The 13,922-nt window shown below is 44.0% G+C and overlaps 1 protein-coding gene across 2 annotated transcripts; it reads right to left on the bottom strand.

Moving 5' to 3' along the window:
- Positions 1-1,394: 1,394 nt before the first annotated feature.
- LOC102059287 (potassium channel subfamily K member 16-like) lies at positions 1,395-13,169 on the bottom strand. Of its 2 annotated transcripts, none has more exons than XM_027805236.2 (5): positions 12,612-13,169; positions 10,486-10,606; positions 7,715-7,881; positions 6,010-6,175; positions 1,395-2,300 (listed from the first exon to the last, which is right to left on the bottom strand). In XM_027805236.2, exons 1-5 carry the CDS (start codon positions 12,804-12,806, stop codon positions 1,942-1,944), a joined length of 1,008 nt encoding a protein of 335 aa, XP_027661037.1. In that variant the 5' UTR covers positions 12,807-13,169; the 3' UTR covers positions 1,395-1,941. The 2 variants fall into 2 exon arrangements, with proteins under 2 accessions (XP_027661037.1, XP_014135315.1); XM_014279840.3 differs by having other exon boundaries at positions 6,010-6,178; positions 12,612-13,164.
- Positions 13,170-13,922: the final 753 nt, after the last annotated feature.

The raw sequence follows: 13,922 nt of genomic DNA, 5'->3' as shown, positions 1-13,922 counted from the left end.
TCAGAAGGGCTGGGAAAGACAGAAGAGGTAAAATGGTGCCTGGAAAATAATAATGTGAGTCAATGTTTGGTGAGAGGGAAAAACAGGCACGTGAAGAGATCCCAGCCCAGGAGCACCCAGCTGCTTTATCTGCCTGGCTATGAAGTCGCCTTGTGATAGAGACAGGGTCATGGCTTGCACAAAGACCACTGTGTCCTATGATATCCCTGCCACCTTACCCCTGTTTTGGTCTATTTTTGTTCCTGCTGCCTCAGAAAGGTTTACTGACAGTGAAACATATTAGGAGAAAAGTCAACCTTGTGGGCAATAGTGGAAAATAATTTGGGGAGGGAAAGAAAAACATATTTGATCAGGTCTACATGCCAGGTCCTGAACCAGGAGAGTTGTTCTGGCAAGGAGCATGGGTTTGTTTGACTGAAATAGTTACGAATTCAACTTCAAGGCTGATTGCATCTTTATGGCCTAAAATTGCTTTACAGCTGTAAATTATTCTCCCTTTCACATAGGAATATCTCTGGTAAGGGCTGGTCTTGCTGTAACTAACACCCAGAGAGAGGGTGACCCAAGAACAATTATTTACTGTCTGACAAAACAGGCACTTGAGGATATCACAAAAACCTGTCAAGCGACATCTTCAGCACCATCAAAGGGAGGCACTTCATGTACTAAATCTATGGACTGCCTCGGGTGGATACTGTGGGTGCTGGTTTAAGTTCAGTATTTGGTCAAGTTCATGGACTTTGAATCACGGAGACCCCACCTCTTGTTTGGGCAGGCTTTGAGCCACCAACTACTGGAAGAGGGATTGGACCCTAGTGCAGGAGCATGGCAGAGCTGCCTCGTTCTTAAGCTATTGGAGGCATATGTTAGTAGGCATGGTCAGAGACAGTAAAACGGACTAGACTGATTTTCGTGTAACCATATACACCTATAGGACTTTTCACTTCTATGTGTCTAGCACAGCTGCTTTGCCAGCACTTCAGAGTAGGATTTTCCTGCACTTGTGACTCTCACTGGGCACCTGATGCATAGATTGAGCCTTTAAAGACTGGGGTCTTCGCCCAAGGATGGCCTGCATGCCATCTGAACCACTGTGCCCAGATCCGACATCCTTTTTTCACCTGGTTGAAGGTAAGGCTGTACTGTTTAGACAGCACTTGCACTGGGAAAGCTACCTTAGCACAGCACAATAGTGTAATTTTAAACTACTTTAGAGCTCCTATGGAATACAAACATAGCAGCAAGGCTCCAATGCACTGATGACTCCTCCATTCAAATGAGCATCTGTTCTTAGAAAATGCTTTTAGAATAAAATTATTATATTTGAATTATATTACATGGGTTTATATATTCTTTGTAAACATAATCAGAAAGGTTTTTGAAAGCCACAGGGATGAAATGTGAAATTGCCTTTATTCATCTTAGTATGAAACGGGATGATGTAGAATTAACAATTTCCAACATGATAACCTTTTTCTAGCCCTGTCCATTAGATGCTTCTAGTGCCTCTGAACTGAGCTCAGGTCTTGTCCTTTAAACAAGTCTTTCAGATTGTAACAGCTTGTCCAATATGATGGCTCAAATTAGGCATCTATTAAGTTATATACCCTTATTTCTTTTTCCAAAGGTGCTGTGCAATGCCTCAGAAAAGCTTGTGCATGTCGGTTCCTGGAAGAGACATGATTCCTTGCAAGCAGAAAAACCCAAATAGAACCAGCAAGCTCTTTCTCACCCCTTCTCTGCATTTTTGTGGAAGCACCATAAAAACACCTTGTAAAACAAGTCCACTTCCCAGGTTGTTCATACAACCGAGCTGCAAATTGAGAAGCAAATACCTTACCGTTAGAGTTCTGAAAGGTCACATGTCAGCAAAAGGTAGGAGAATTTATTTCCATGGGAATTTCTTCAGAATAATTAACTAGCAACTCTCTAATGAAGAATTCAATTCTCATATGTTATGGAAAAAGTTTTGCTATGAGAAAAAACATTTTTTTCATTTTTTGTGTGTTCAGAATCTGCTGCTAATGACTCAATTTTCTGTGCATCCCCTCCAGCACGTGGTGGCAGTAATTCTTCTTCTAGAATAAATTGAGCAGGCCAGCATCTTCTTTGTTGGTTTGCTACACTGTCCTTGCTCACCTTTCCAATTTGGTGGAGATCCTTGACAATTATTTTTTCTGTATCTTCTAGTACTGTTGTCAATAAATTAAATAGGAGAGCAATCCAGGCAAGGCCAAAAAGAATCCAAATCGCCACCAGTGATCGGTAGTAGGAAAAGTAATTCCTGCCAGGCTGTTTACCTGCAGAGAAGGGGAGAGAAAGAAGAATATTACAACTTAAAATTGCTTTGCCTGTGTGAAGTGGGCCAGCCTAATGGATTCATCAATGTACTTTATGTTGAGTACTTTCAGGTGACTCTTTCATTGCAGTAGAGTCTCTCACCTCTCCAGCATTAATTTAAGGCTGGGAGAGCCTCTTGTTGCAACAAACTGATATATGCTAGCACAAACATGCTGGCCTGTCAAAAAGATATACTAAGATTGAGGAGAATTAGCAGCAGAGCAGGATGGTTTTTTCCCCACTTGTAGCATATCAATCCCAGTTCAACCTCTGCATCTACAGGTTAATGCAATGATGTGGGAAGTAGTATAAAACTGTATTATCTTGAAAATATTCCCAAACTCCCAAAGCTCAAAAAGCAGAGCACGATGGGCCACCATAACCATGTGACAATTACCTAGGCTATTGTAATTTTGTGCATTTGTATAAAGTGTGATTATAACTTAATAAATATTTGATTTAAATTATAGGTACCCTTGATCACACAGAGAGTAGTTGCAATTCCTACTTCCCTTTCGAACAACTTCAGGAGCTTCCTCCTTCAAAAAACTAGGTGACTGATGAGAGCTCACTGACATGTGCCAAGAACACAACCTTCTCTGTTGGAAAACTGTGGACTGAAGCTTATTTCATGCAGTCCAAACCTCTTAGCATTCAGCCAGTATCGCACACTTGCTTTTCTGCATGGGTCATTTTGTTTGTTTCTTCAGACATCAGCGATCCACCACCAACACACAGAGAACATTTGCTCCTCCTCCACTTAGTCCCACACAAAGTTATTATCATGATACAGCTGATATGGCCCTGACATTTGCAGGAAAACTTGGTGATATTGCTTATTGAATGCTATAAGTTGCTGTCAGGGGTGACTCCACGTAGTAGGTAACACAGCAATGTGCATGAACAGGGACATCATCACAACCCTTCTGAATCATTTCCCATTGTGAAGCTGCCCAGAAGGAGCAACTCTCAACTGACAACTATTTTCAGGTCCTGCAGTGCTCTGTACTGCATAGATCAATGTGCAGCATTTTTGTACTTCATCTTGCAAGAGCTCTGGAAATGGGCAGGTGTGGGCTGGTTTGGCTAGATCAACAGATGTTTCTTCTGCTGCAGCTGGGGGCTGGGTTGGCGGAGAGGATGCCAGCCTTGCACAGAAGCATATCCTTTTGTGCTCTTATCTGAAGTTCATGATGTGGGGTTAGCAAAGCAACTAGTAATATTTTTGTAATGTTAACTCAAAACTGAACTTCAGCAGGGCATAAATTCAGTTTACAACCCAAAGGGAGTTTCACCCTAGAGGTATCACCTATACAAAATTATAGAATCATAAGTTGGAAAAGATCTTTAAAGATGATTGAGTCCAAGCATTAACCCAGGACTGTTGAGTCCACCACTAAACCACGTCCCTAAGCACCACATCTACATTTTTTAAATGCCTCCAGGGATGGTGACTCAACCACTTCCCTGGGCAGCCTGTTCCAGTGCTTGATAACTCTTTTGATGAAGAAATTTTTCCTAATATCCGATCTGAATCTCTCCTGGTGCAATGTATTATAAACAGTTAAATCCAGACTATGCCATCTTCCTAGGATATCTCCCTACCCCAAACAGGCTTTATCTTTCCTTGAAGTACAACACCTACAAACCAGTTCTGAATTACTAAAATGCATATAAACTCAAACCTGTTCTGTTCCACTTGGCCAGGGTAAATCTGTTTGTCATCTGTAATTAATTCTAAATGCATAATACTCAGAGCAGTCATTGATTCTGCTTGTTTCATTGTGAAGGTGTGAGGCATTAAACATCACCATTTTATCACTGTTTAAGGCCAATTAGGATAAATACTGCAGGGAAAAGTATTTCAGCTCCAGTTAAGTCATCCTAATGAAGACAAAATCACAGAGCCAGGAGGCCCATCTAATTGTTATTTTTTGACTGTATTTATAAAATATGGCTGCAGAGGAGGAAAGTGCTATGAAGGTAGTAGTTTCCAGACTGTGACTTGCTGTCATTATTGTAAAAAGCATTTGTAATTTGGACAAGGGAAAAGAGTGTGTCAGTTTGACGTTCATTTTTTTCTCCTGCATGGCACCAGCCACCCTCCAGCTTCCTGTGTTCCATGTCACTCAAGTCTGAGGTGTATCACACAGGTGAGGGCTAGCAGTCCTACGGAGAGTCAACTGGATCATCAAAGCACTACCCACCCTCTTTAGCAGACACTAAGATAAGTAAGGTCAGGGAAAGCTTGTGGGCTCCCTCTGCCAAAGTTCTCAGCCTGCTGTAAGCAATCTTTCGAACACACAGCAAGGCTGCCAGCCGGTCTCCAAAGCCTCCCCTGCATCTCTGCAAGGCTTGAGAGCCTAGGGTTTGTTGTGTGGTGGGTGACTCTCCATCAGAGAGGAAGGTGAGGCTTCTAGATTTTCTATAGGGACAGCACTGGTGTTCAAGTATTCGCTTCAGAGGTGTTTTTTTTTTTTCTCGTATACCCACTGAAGACAAGTTCAGGCTGGCAAGATGCTAGCGGGACAGGTTGTAGAGAAATCTTTGATTTTCTGTAGAGTCCAGGTGTTTTATTGCTTCTTCTGTGGGCACTGATTCAGCTCCTGGTGATCATTTTGGAGTTGCTCTGGAAGCTTATTCCATGAAGAGTCTATTTTGGTCAGCAGATCCCCAGAAGTGTTTTGGGAAGCATTCCAGCATGCTAGAGTTTAGCTTAAACAGTTAGTCTTCAGGGGAAATCCTAAGCTCTGGTTTGTGAAGACAGAGACCCTCCAGGGATGCATAGGAGACCGATGAAGGCCATTTTCACAGTGATACATCTGTTTAAGCCCCACTTCTCACAGAGTAGATTTCTCCACTTCCCCATGACTGGATTTTCACCTTTCAGTCTGATGTGTAAAAACATGTCTTCTGAAACATGATCGCTATTTCTTTACACTTTGAAACATGTTTTAGATGGCTAAAGCAGGGATATGTGCCTTATTTTGTATGACTGTTGCAAACTGTTCCCTTTTGGTATATCATAGAATCAGAGAATGGTATGGGTTGGAAGGGACCTTAAAGATCATCTAGTTCCAAACCCCTGCCACGGGCAGGGGCACCTTCCACTAGCCCACATTGCTCCAAGCCCCATCCAGCCTGGCCCTGAGCACTCCCAGGGATGGGGCATCCACAGCTGCTGTGGGCAACATATTCCAGTGCCCCACCATCCTAACAATAAAGGGTTTCTTCCTAATATCTAATCTAAATCTACCTTCTTTCAGTTTAAAATCATTACTCCTTGCCCTATCGTTACATTTCCTTGTAAAAAGTCCCTCTCCAGCTTTCTTGTAGGCCCTCTTTAGCTACTGGATGGCCCACAAATTCCTAAGCTCCTTGAATTCTCTCCACGCTTCCGCACTCCCCCTTCCCTCCCCAAAATACTTGGATTCTTGCACCCCAAAGCACAGCATTTCATTATATTTAGACAGTTTTGTGCTTTCACCAGCACATGCAGTCCCAGAGAAATGAGCACTTCCCTCAGAGCTGTACCAGGCAAAGACTAGTCAAAGACTCAGGCAGAAGATTTGTCTCTGCAGTACATTGGTGGACCATACAGTCAACCCGTGGTAACTACAGCCATAACCTTGGTGCTTTGCTGTGCCTTCTCTCTGAAATCAACCTTACCTACTACATAATCTCCAAAGCCAATGGTGCTGAGGGTGATAAATGCAAAGTAAATTCCTTCACTGTAGGACCAGCCCTCTGTTATCTGGAAGAAGAGTGATGGCAAGCACAGAAAAACCAGGATGCCCGTTGCCAGGAAGAACAAAAGGGTCAGAAATTCTATCTTCTTCTGGAAAAGAAACAAGTTCAATTATAATCATGATTTGACACCCTAGTAGGCCATATATAATGGTTGCTATTCAAAATGAGTAGTTATCTAGGAATACTTAACAGGACCATAGGCACTGAAGGATTTGTATTGAGTGCTTTTCCTCTGAAAGTACCTTAGCCTTGCTCTGAAGCAGGGAGAAGCCATGTATTGTGGGTGTTGCATGTCCACAGTAGCCCTGGGAGATGTAGTCTTTTATCTGATTGTATCAACCTCCAATGACCACAAGTATAGGAGGAATTCCTATCCAATAACTTTTACTGGAGTCAGACTATTTCCACTTTTCATCAGATGACTTCACTTTCAGTTTTTAGGTATTCAGGTGGTACCTAAAGAACGTTCAAAATTCCTGGGAATATAGACTTTAAACAAAATATTTACACCATTTCTGACAGTATGATCTCCAAGAGTCTTGATTGTTGACTTGATTTTTCATTGTGTCAGTGCTACAACTTGGCTCCTACCCGCTGGATACCTTACTACAAGAAGACCTTTAACAAATGAGCTCCTGATGAAGAAGTGCCTGGACGGTAACTTTTGAACCATCCTACTTCCCAGCAGTCATGAAGAAGCCTTGACTGCAGAAAAAAACTTGTTATATATTAAGATTTGTTAGCCAGACATGCATATTGTTTCTGTATATAATTTTATAAGTCCAGATTGTCTGGATATTAATGGCAACACTTGGATAATTTTTCAAGCCTTCGTGCATTGTGCATGTGCTTAAGTCTATATGTCATCAAGCCTTATGTTCTTAAGTACACCAGACATGGGGATAAATTTAGCAATTTGAACAGGGTTGTCTGTAGTGTTCATGCCTTGTCCTGAAAAAGAATTACAGTAGGAGACACAGAAAAGCTGTTTTCACTTCCTCAGTAGTGGTGAGAGAAGGGCAGGAGCTGCAGAGAACCTGGGGCAGAACCAGGCAAGACACATCCTGTCTTTAACCATTTACAGGTGCCTCCTCACCTTTCAGCAACTGGGCTCAAATGGACAATTTCAACCTGATGTTTCCTTTCTGTCAAAGTCAGGGGAGGAGAGGGATTAAAGGACTGTATAATGAGTAAGGAAGTGACAAACTCGGTATTGAGTCAATATCCATTGAAAGCCCTACAGTTCACCTGCTTTTTACAGCTCATCTGCTTTTTGCTAATCTCTCTACTGGTTACAAAGAGAGATAGCCACTTCCCTAGAATGCTAGCTCCTGAGATGTGTCTAGAGAAGTGGGATAAGGTGCCCACTCTCTCCATTGATTGCTGAAAGGGGATTGCTGCCCTTTAGATGGGTAGACAAAGTGCATCTTTTTCTCTGAATATCTCCTCTATGGTTGCCTGGTCTGTTTAGCTTTGCACGTGAAGAATACCTCTTCCTCTCTCCTAGCACAATGTCTAACACAGCATGAGAACAAATACAGTAGAGGATAATGCCAGCATACATCTTGAGAAAAAACCCTAGAAATGAGCATATAACTGTGCCTGAGTAAGTAAACCCAATTACCTTTCTCATTCCTTTCTCGTACAGGAATTTTCCCAGCTTTTTACACAGCAGTGAGAGCATCTTACCAACACGGTGTAGAAAAACAATATTCAGAGGGATTCCAAACAGAGCAAAAAAGACACAGAAGATCTGGCCCCCAGCAGTTTTAGGACGTAGTGTGCCATAACCTATGAAAAAAGATGGGTCAAAGGGGATATTCCAGAGAACTGGAGCGGTCCACAGTCACATTCACACCTAACCCAACCTGGTCTGCCTTTGACCCTGAAAGATGTGGTCAGCACTTCTCAGTTCACATGTACTCTTTCCTCTGGAAAAGGCAGTAAGCAGATGAAATGACTCACCCTGTATGTTTGGGGTGATGCAGAGGGCACTGTGTGTTCCCAATCAAGCCTTAGTGGGAATGATAGCACAATCTAAAAGCAGTTATGGAAAACATGCACTGTCCTGTGAGAAATACATGGAAAGACAGGAACTAAAAGTCTGGGGACCTGGAAGACATCAAGGCTGGAGTCCCAGGCTGTTTGCCATGTCAGAATCACTTAGAGCCATCTCTAGCTTCTTGTGCTTTGCCTGTGTGTTAGTGACCTCCCTGGTTAAATGCCAGTAAGTTGTTCTGACCACATACTGGCTCCAGTGTTGGAGGCAGTGCAGTGCGCATTAGAACAGACTAATTAGTCAAGACCATACTGGTGGCTGATTTATTCATGCCAGAGAGATATTTGTCTTAAAGTCCTACTAAAAGAGGATTTATCTAAGTAGTGGAACAATGGCTGCAGAAGTCCAAACATGTCCTTTAATGGACTGAAGACATTGTTCCTCTTAGACCCCATGAATTACGCAAGTGCAAGAGTCCTGTACTTTGTGTATGTCCCTACTCTACCAGTGACCCTGAGAAAAGGCACTTTCTTGAGCAGGGTTCATCTTAATTACTTTTAATCCATTTAATTGGAAAATACAATGTTTTCTTTGGGGGAAAAGACAAATAAAACAACAGAGTGATTTATTGGCTGCTAGGCCCCCAAGTGCTTCTGCTGTCTTGTGATCCTTCTTGCAGAAGTATTCCATTTTCATAGCAAAACCTGGGGAAGATGAGTGGAAATACCTGATGTACCTTCACAACAGACCTCTGCAGTGAAGATTCTGAGAAACAGGCAAAGTTGCATTTTTCCTGGAACAGCCTATTTGCCTGTGCTGGTTTTGGCTGGGATAGAGTTAATTTTCTTCACGCTAGCTAGTATGGGTCTATGCTTCAGATTTGTGCTGGAAGCAGTGTTGGTAATACAGGGATGTTTTAGTTGTTGCTGAGCAGTGCTTACACAAAGTCAAGGCCTCTTCTGCTTCTCACCCCACCCCACCAGCGAGCAGGCTGCGGGGCACAAGCTGGGAGGGGACACAGCCAGGACAGCTGACCCTGACTGACCAAAGGGATATTCCATGCCGTATGGCGTCATGCTCAGCACATAAAGCTGGGGATAAAGAAGAAGGATGTGGGGGGGATGCTCAGAGTGATGGTGTTTGTCTTCCCAAGTCACCGTTACATGTGATGGAGCCCTGCTGTCCTGGAGATAGCTGAGCACCTGCCTGCCGATGGGAAGCAGTGAATTAATTCCTTGTCCTGCTTTTCTTGCGTGTGTGGATTTTGCTTTACCTATTAATCTGGCTTTATCTCAACCCATGAGTTCTCTCACTTTTACTCTTCCAGTTCTCTCCCCCATCCCACCAGGAGGGAGCGAGCAGCTGTGTGGGGCTTAGTCCCTGACTGGGGTTAAACCACAACACTGCCTCACCAGGGAAACTAATTTGAGGGAAGCAGCTGATTTGTTTGGCAGAGAAATGCTATGGTGAAAAAATACAATAATACAGGTGGTGGCAATGAATGGACTGGCCAGTAGCAGGCTGCTGGCAAACTAGGGATGTTTTATCGATATGTGAATGTTGTTCCAATCATGGAACATTTGTTATTGATCTGATGGGTCAATAGCCTTTCCTTCTTCTACTGCAGGAGGTCTTCACATGATTTCATATAACACACAGCTGCTGTGATGCTGCGACACCACTGAGGCCCTTGTGACATGCCACACACAGATCGGTGGAGCTGCTGTGCCTAGGGTGTAGTAGGAGTGAGGCCTCACTTCACTCTGCAAAAACACAGATTTGACTTTCCCTGCATGAAAGCGTGAAGCAGAAGCCAACAGTGCGGATTTTATGCTTAAATGTGCAGGCCTGCACTCTTTGGAATGCATATTTCAGAGAAAGGGAGAGGCAGGCAGGGGCAGGCAGTCCGTGAAAAGCTCAGAACAGCTTGAAGCAGCAGTGTAAAAGTCTCAGCATTTGCCTTGCCCCCTTCCCTTTCTTTTCCTCCTGGCATATTACTAATTCAATATGTGCACTAACAGCTCAGCACAGGTTATTGAGACAGCAGAGTTCATTTCTTTCCTACCATTCTTTTATGCTTTACAGCATTTAAAACCTATTTGACCCTAGAATAAAGACCGGGAAAGTGATCTCCCTCCCACAACTGGCATCATAGGGAACATTTTAATAGATGGCTCAAAAAGAGGAAACAAGTGGGAAATAATGTGAAAGGCTACTAGTATTTCACAAGCCAAAATAATGCACAAAAAGCTGTGTAGTGGTGAGGTCTCAGGACCAAGTGCATTGCTGCTTACCATCCATGATAATGAAGGGCTGGAGTTTTTACCCTTGAAAGTATTATCCATTTGGATCCTCATAACCTGACATAATAAGCATCACACACACATTAGACCTACCTATTGTAGAGACAACTGTGCCTGCAAAGAAGAAGGAGTTACTGAAATCCCAGTTGCTATCTTCAATCTGTGATTCATTTCCAACAGGGTACACTCCATTCTGAATGGCTTCAGTCAGGTTCTGGGAGGGAAAGCAAAGTTTGGTACCAGCGTGGCTGCTGAAGTGCTTGCTGCAAGAATACTACAGACTTAGCCAACTACTGCTCCTTTCCTGTGAACACTGTCCTCAGCAACACTCTGACACTATTCACCCCTTCACCTCCAAGGCTGCGTAGCAGGCGGCCAGTGGTTTTGGTTAGTCTGTTGCCCTGTTTATGCTGAATGCTCTAGTGGGTGTTAGGAGAACTTGTTTCTTTTAGCATGATCAAAGACCTCCATTCTTTTAGGGTAAGTACTTTGGAAAAAAATATCCTACAGATGACTAGGACTTTGCAGAGTAAGACAGCCCACTGGCTTAAGTGGTGGGGTGGCTGGTTGCTGGTTTTGAGTTTGCTCTTGAGGTGGCAGTGGTGCATCCAGCATCTAATCACCCAGCTGTGTGCAGGCCCATGGAGCAGTGACTGCTTCCTCCCAGAAGGGCATCAATGAGTTACAGCAGGGCACATGTGGCATACACAGAGAATTTCATTTTAAGGCTGTGTTCTGATTAGTGTCACAGATTTAAATTCAGAGAAGGTCCGTTGATTTCCAAAGCACTACTCTTGGTGCGACCACAATCAGAATTCAACCTGACACACACGTTCTTCTCCAAACTGCACACATGAACACATACGCACATATTTACAATGTGGCCTTTGATATGAAGTTAGATGAACATCTGTCAGAGATGGTTTGGGTTGAGTTGAAACTGCCCTGCCATAGGAGGTTTGACTGGATGTTTCTCCCAAGACCCTCCAGCCCTATCATCTATCCTGTTATGCATTTTCAGACTCTTCCCTTCTTCCTTGGTTTTAATGCTAAGTGCTATTAATATTTTTTTAAGTTAAAAGAAAACATACAATAATGAAAGACCCAAACCAAACAGTACTCAGCTTTCCCTGCCTTTAGCAAACAGAAAACATTGGACTGGATATCTGGAAGGCAGGCTAGCTTGTACAGAAACAACCTAGATAAAATCCCGGGCTGAGCCCTGCAAGAGGCAAGACACAAGATGGAATAAACTGCACCAGAAAAGTCTTCCTCCGCTCTTCCTCCCTCACTATCTTTTTTGCTGGTGTCCCAGAAAATCAAGGGTAACAGAAACCATTCCACAGCCCTTGCACAAAAATGTCATAGTCTTGAAAAGTTCCTCTTTATTTTTTCCCTCCCCTACCCACAAAAAAACATCCATGGTGAAGAGGATGCATGCATACGTGAACTGGGGGCTGGATCACTGGTTGTGTTATTAGAAATACTGGTTCTTCACCTCCTTCTTTGTCCTGGGAACTGGCCCATTAAGAGCTCAATTAGTTTCCCATGCAGAAATGTTTACAGCAAGGCTATTTGAACTCTCCCTTTTTTTCTGCATTGAAGTAGATAGAGCTAGGAAATACCGAACACAAAGGGACAGGCATACTCATTCTCAGCTTCCTGTGCCATGACCAGAAACACCTTTCCCATGGCCAGGCTACCTGTTTCACTTCTGCAGCATCTTCAAAAAGTAAAAAAAATGTTTAAAAAAAGTAAAAACCCACCTGACTATGCCACCCTCCTTGTAGTGATTTGGGTTTATTATTTTGCCCAACAAATTGTTTCAGAGTATTGTTCCTTTTGCTTTCTGTGACACTCTATAGGTGGCAACCATGTCCGTTCATTTCAGACAGGCTCATTTTTCCTGCCATGCCACCCACTGTAGATGAGCACAGCCCCACCAAAAGCTGAATCAAGAGGAGTCAAAACCCCAAGGAGTCAGGACATTGCAGGATGGGGACTGTTAATATCTAACACATAAGGTCTGGTCAAGCTACACAAGCTGTATTTACTATCAGAGTGGCCTGCCTGCTCAGACCAGAGAGTGGGCTTGGGGTCTGCTAAAGTCATCTGCAGTAGGAACGCAGTGAAAGTTGTCTGTTTAGCTAGGCTGAGTAGGAAACAGCTCTGATGAGGAAACATGAGGGAAAAAAGGCTTCCACAGGGCTGGTACTTACCTTCATAAACTGCTCCATCTCTGCCACCGTGAGGTGGGTGAAGTTCTGCAGAAAAGCTTCCTTCATCTGGGCAGCTGCCATTTTCTCTTGCTTCTCAGCAGTCCTCTCCAATGCCTGGAAAACGGCAGCACCCACGAGAAGGTAGATGAAGTAGCCAACCACCAGCAAACCCGTCTGCAGTTTGCCACTGCACATGGCCTTTGGTGGGACGCAGCAAGGGACAGGGAGTAAAATGTGGTTATTAGAAAATCCCTCACACTCCTGGGAAGCCTCCCACAGGCAGGAAGAGCCCTCCCAGCTTCGGTTTCCACTGGGATCCTGTGCTGACAGGGACAGTGAGCTGTCAAATACATTCCTAAGGAAGTTGGGTGAAAAAAAAACCAAAACCAACCAACAAAAACCACAAACGCAACCCCACCCCACCCCCAAACTTTCCACTCTCTGGGCTGCATGCTGCTTAGGGATTTCCTCCTGTCTGTGAACCTCTGCCTTGCTGAGTTCTCAGGAAAAGCGAGTCAGGATGTGAGGAGCTGGCAGGTGGCCATCTCTTGCTCAAGAGGCTCTGGGGACAGGTGAGGATAGCCTGCAAAGGGCCCACAGGGGAGCTTGCTTGAAAAACATTTTCCTTCCTCTGACTTCTGCTAACTCCAAGAACTGGACTCCAGGGCAACCCCTGATGAACCAATAAGCCCCTTCTTGCCCTAACCACCAGGGAGAGCTTCAGGGAAATGGAGCTGGAGTGCTCTTCTGGGCTTCACTTCTCTTCTTGCAGCACAGGGCAGGGTCATGCAGCCCTGCATGGTGTCCCGGTTGCAGCTGGGATAGAGTTAATTTTCTTCTTAGTAGTTAGTGCAGTGCTGTGTTTCGGCTCTGATGTGAGAACAGCGTTGATAGGACACTGATGGTTTTAGTTGTTGCTGAGTGATGTTTATACTAAATCAAGGACTTTCCGGTTTTTTGGGCCTGCCAGGGCTGGGGGGGCACAGGACATTGGGAGGGGACACAGCCAGGACAGGTGACCCAAGCTAGCCATAGAAGTATTCCATATGCTGTCAAAAAAACATACCATGGCGTCATGCTCAGTGTATAAACTGGGGGAAGAAGAAGGAAGGGGGGGATGTCTGGCATTATGGCATTTGTCTTCCTGAGTAACCGTTACGCACAATGGAGCCCTGCACTCCTGAGGATGGCCGAACACCTGTCTGCCCATGGGAAGTGGTGAATGAATCCCTTGCTTTGCTTTGCTTGCCTGCACAGCTTTCGATTTACCTATTAAAGTGTTCTTATCTCAACCCTTGAGTTTTACATTCC

This window comes from Falco cherrug, chromosome 7 (genome assembly GCF_023634085.1).
Source record: "Falco cherrug isolate bFalChe1 chromosome 7, bFalChe1.pri, whole genome shotgun sequence".
Taxonomy (NCBI): Eukaryota; Metazoa; Chordata; class Aves; order Falconiformes; family Falconidae; genus Falco; species Falco cherrug.
The sequence above is the reverse complement of the archived record's forward strand: the minus strand, read 5'-3'. Positions and strand labels throughout refer to the sequence as shown.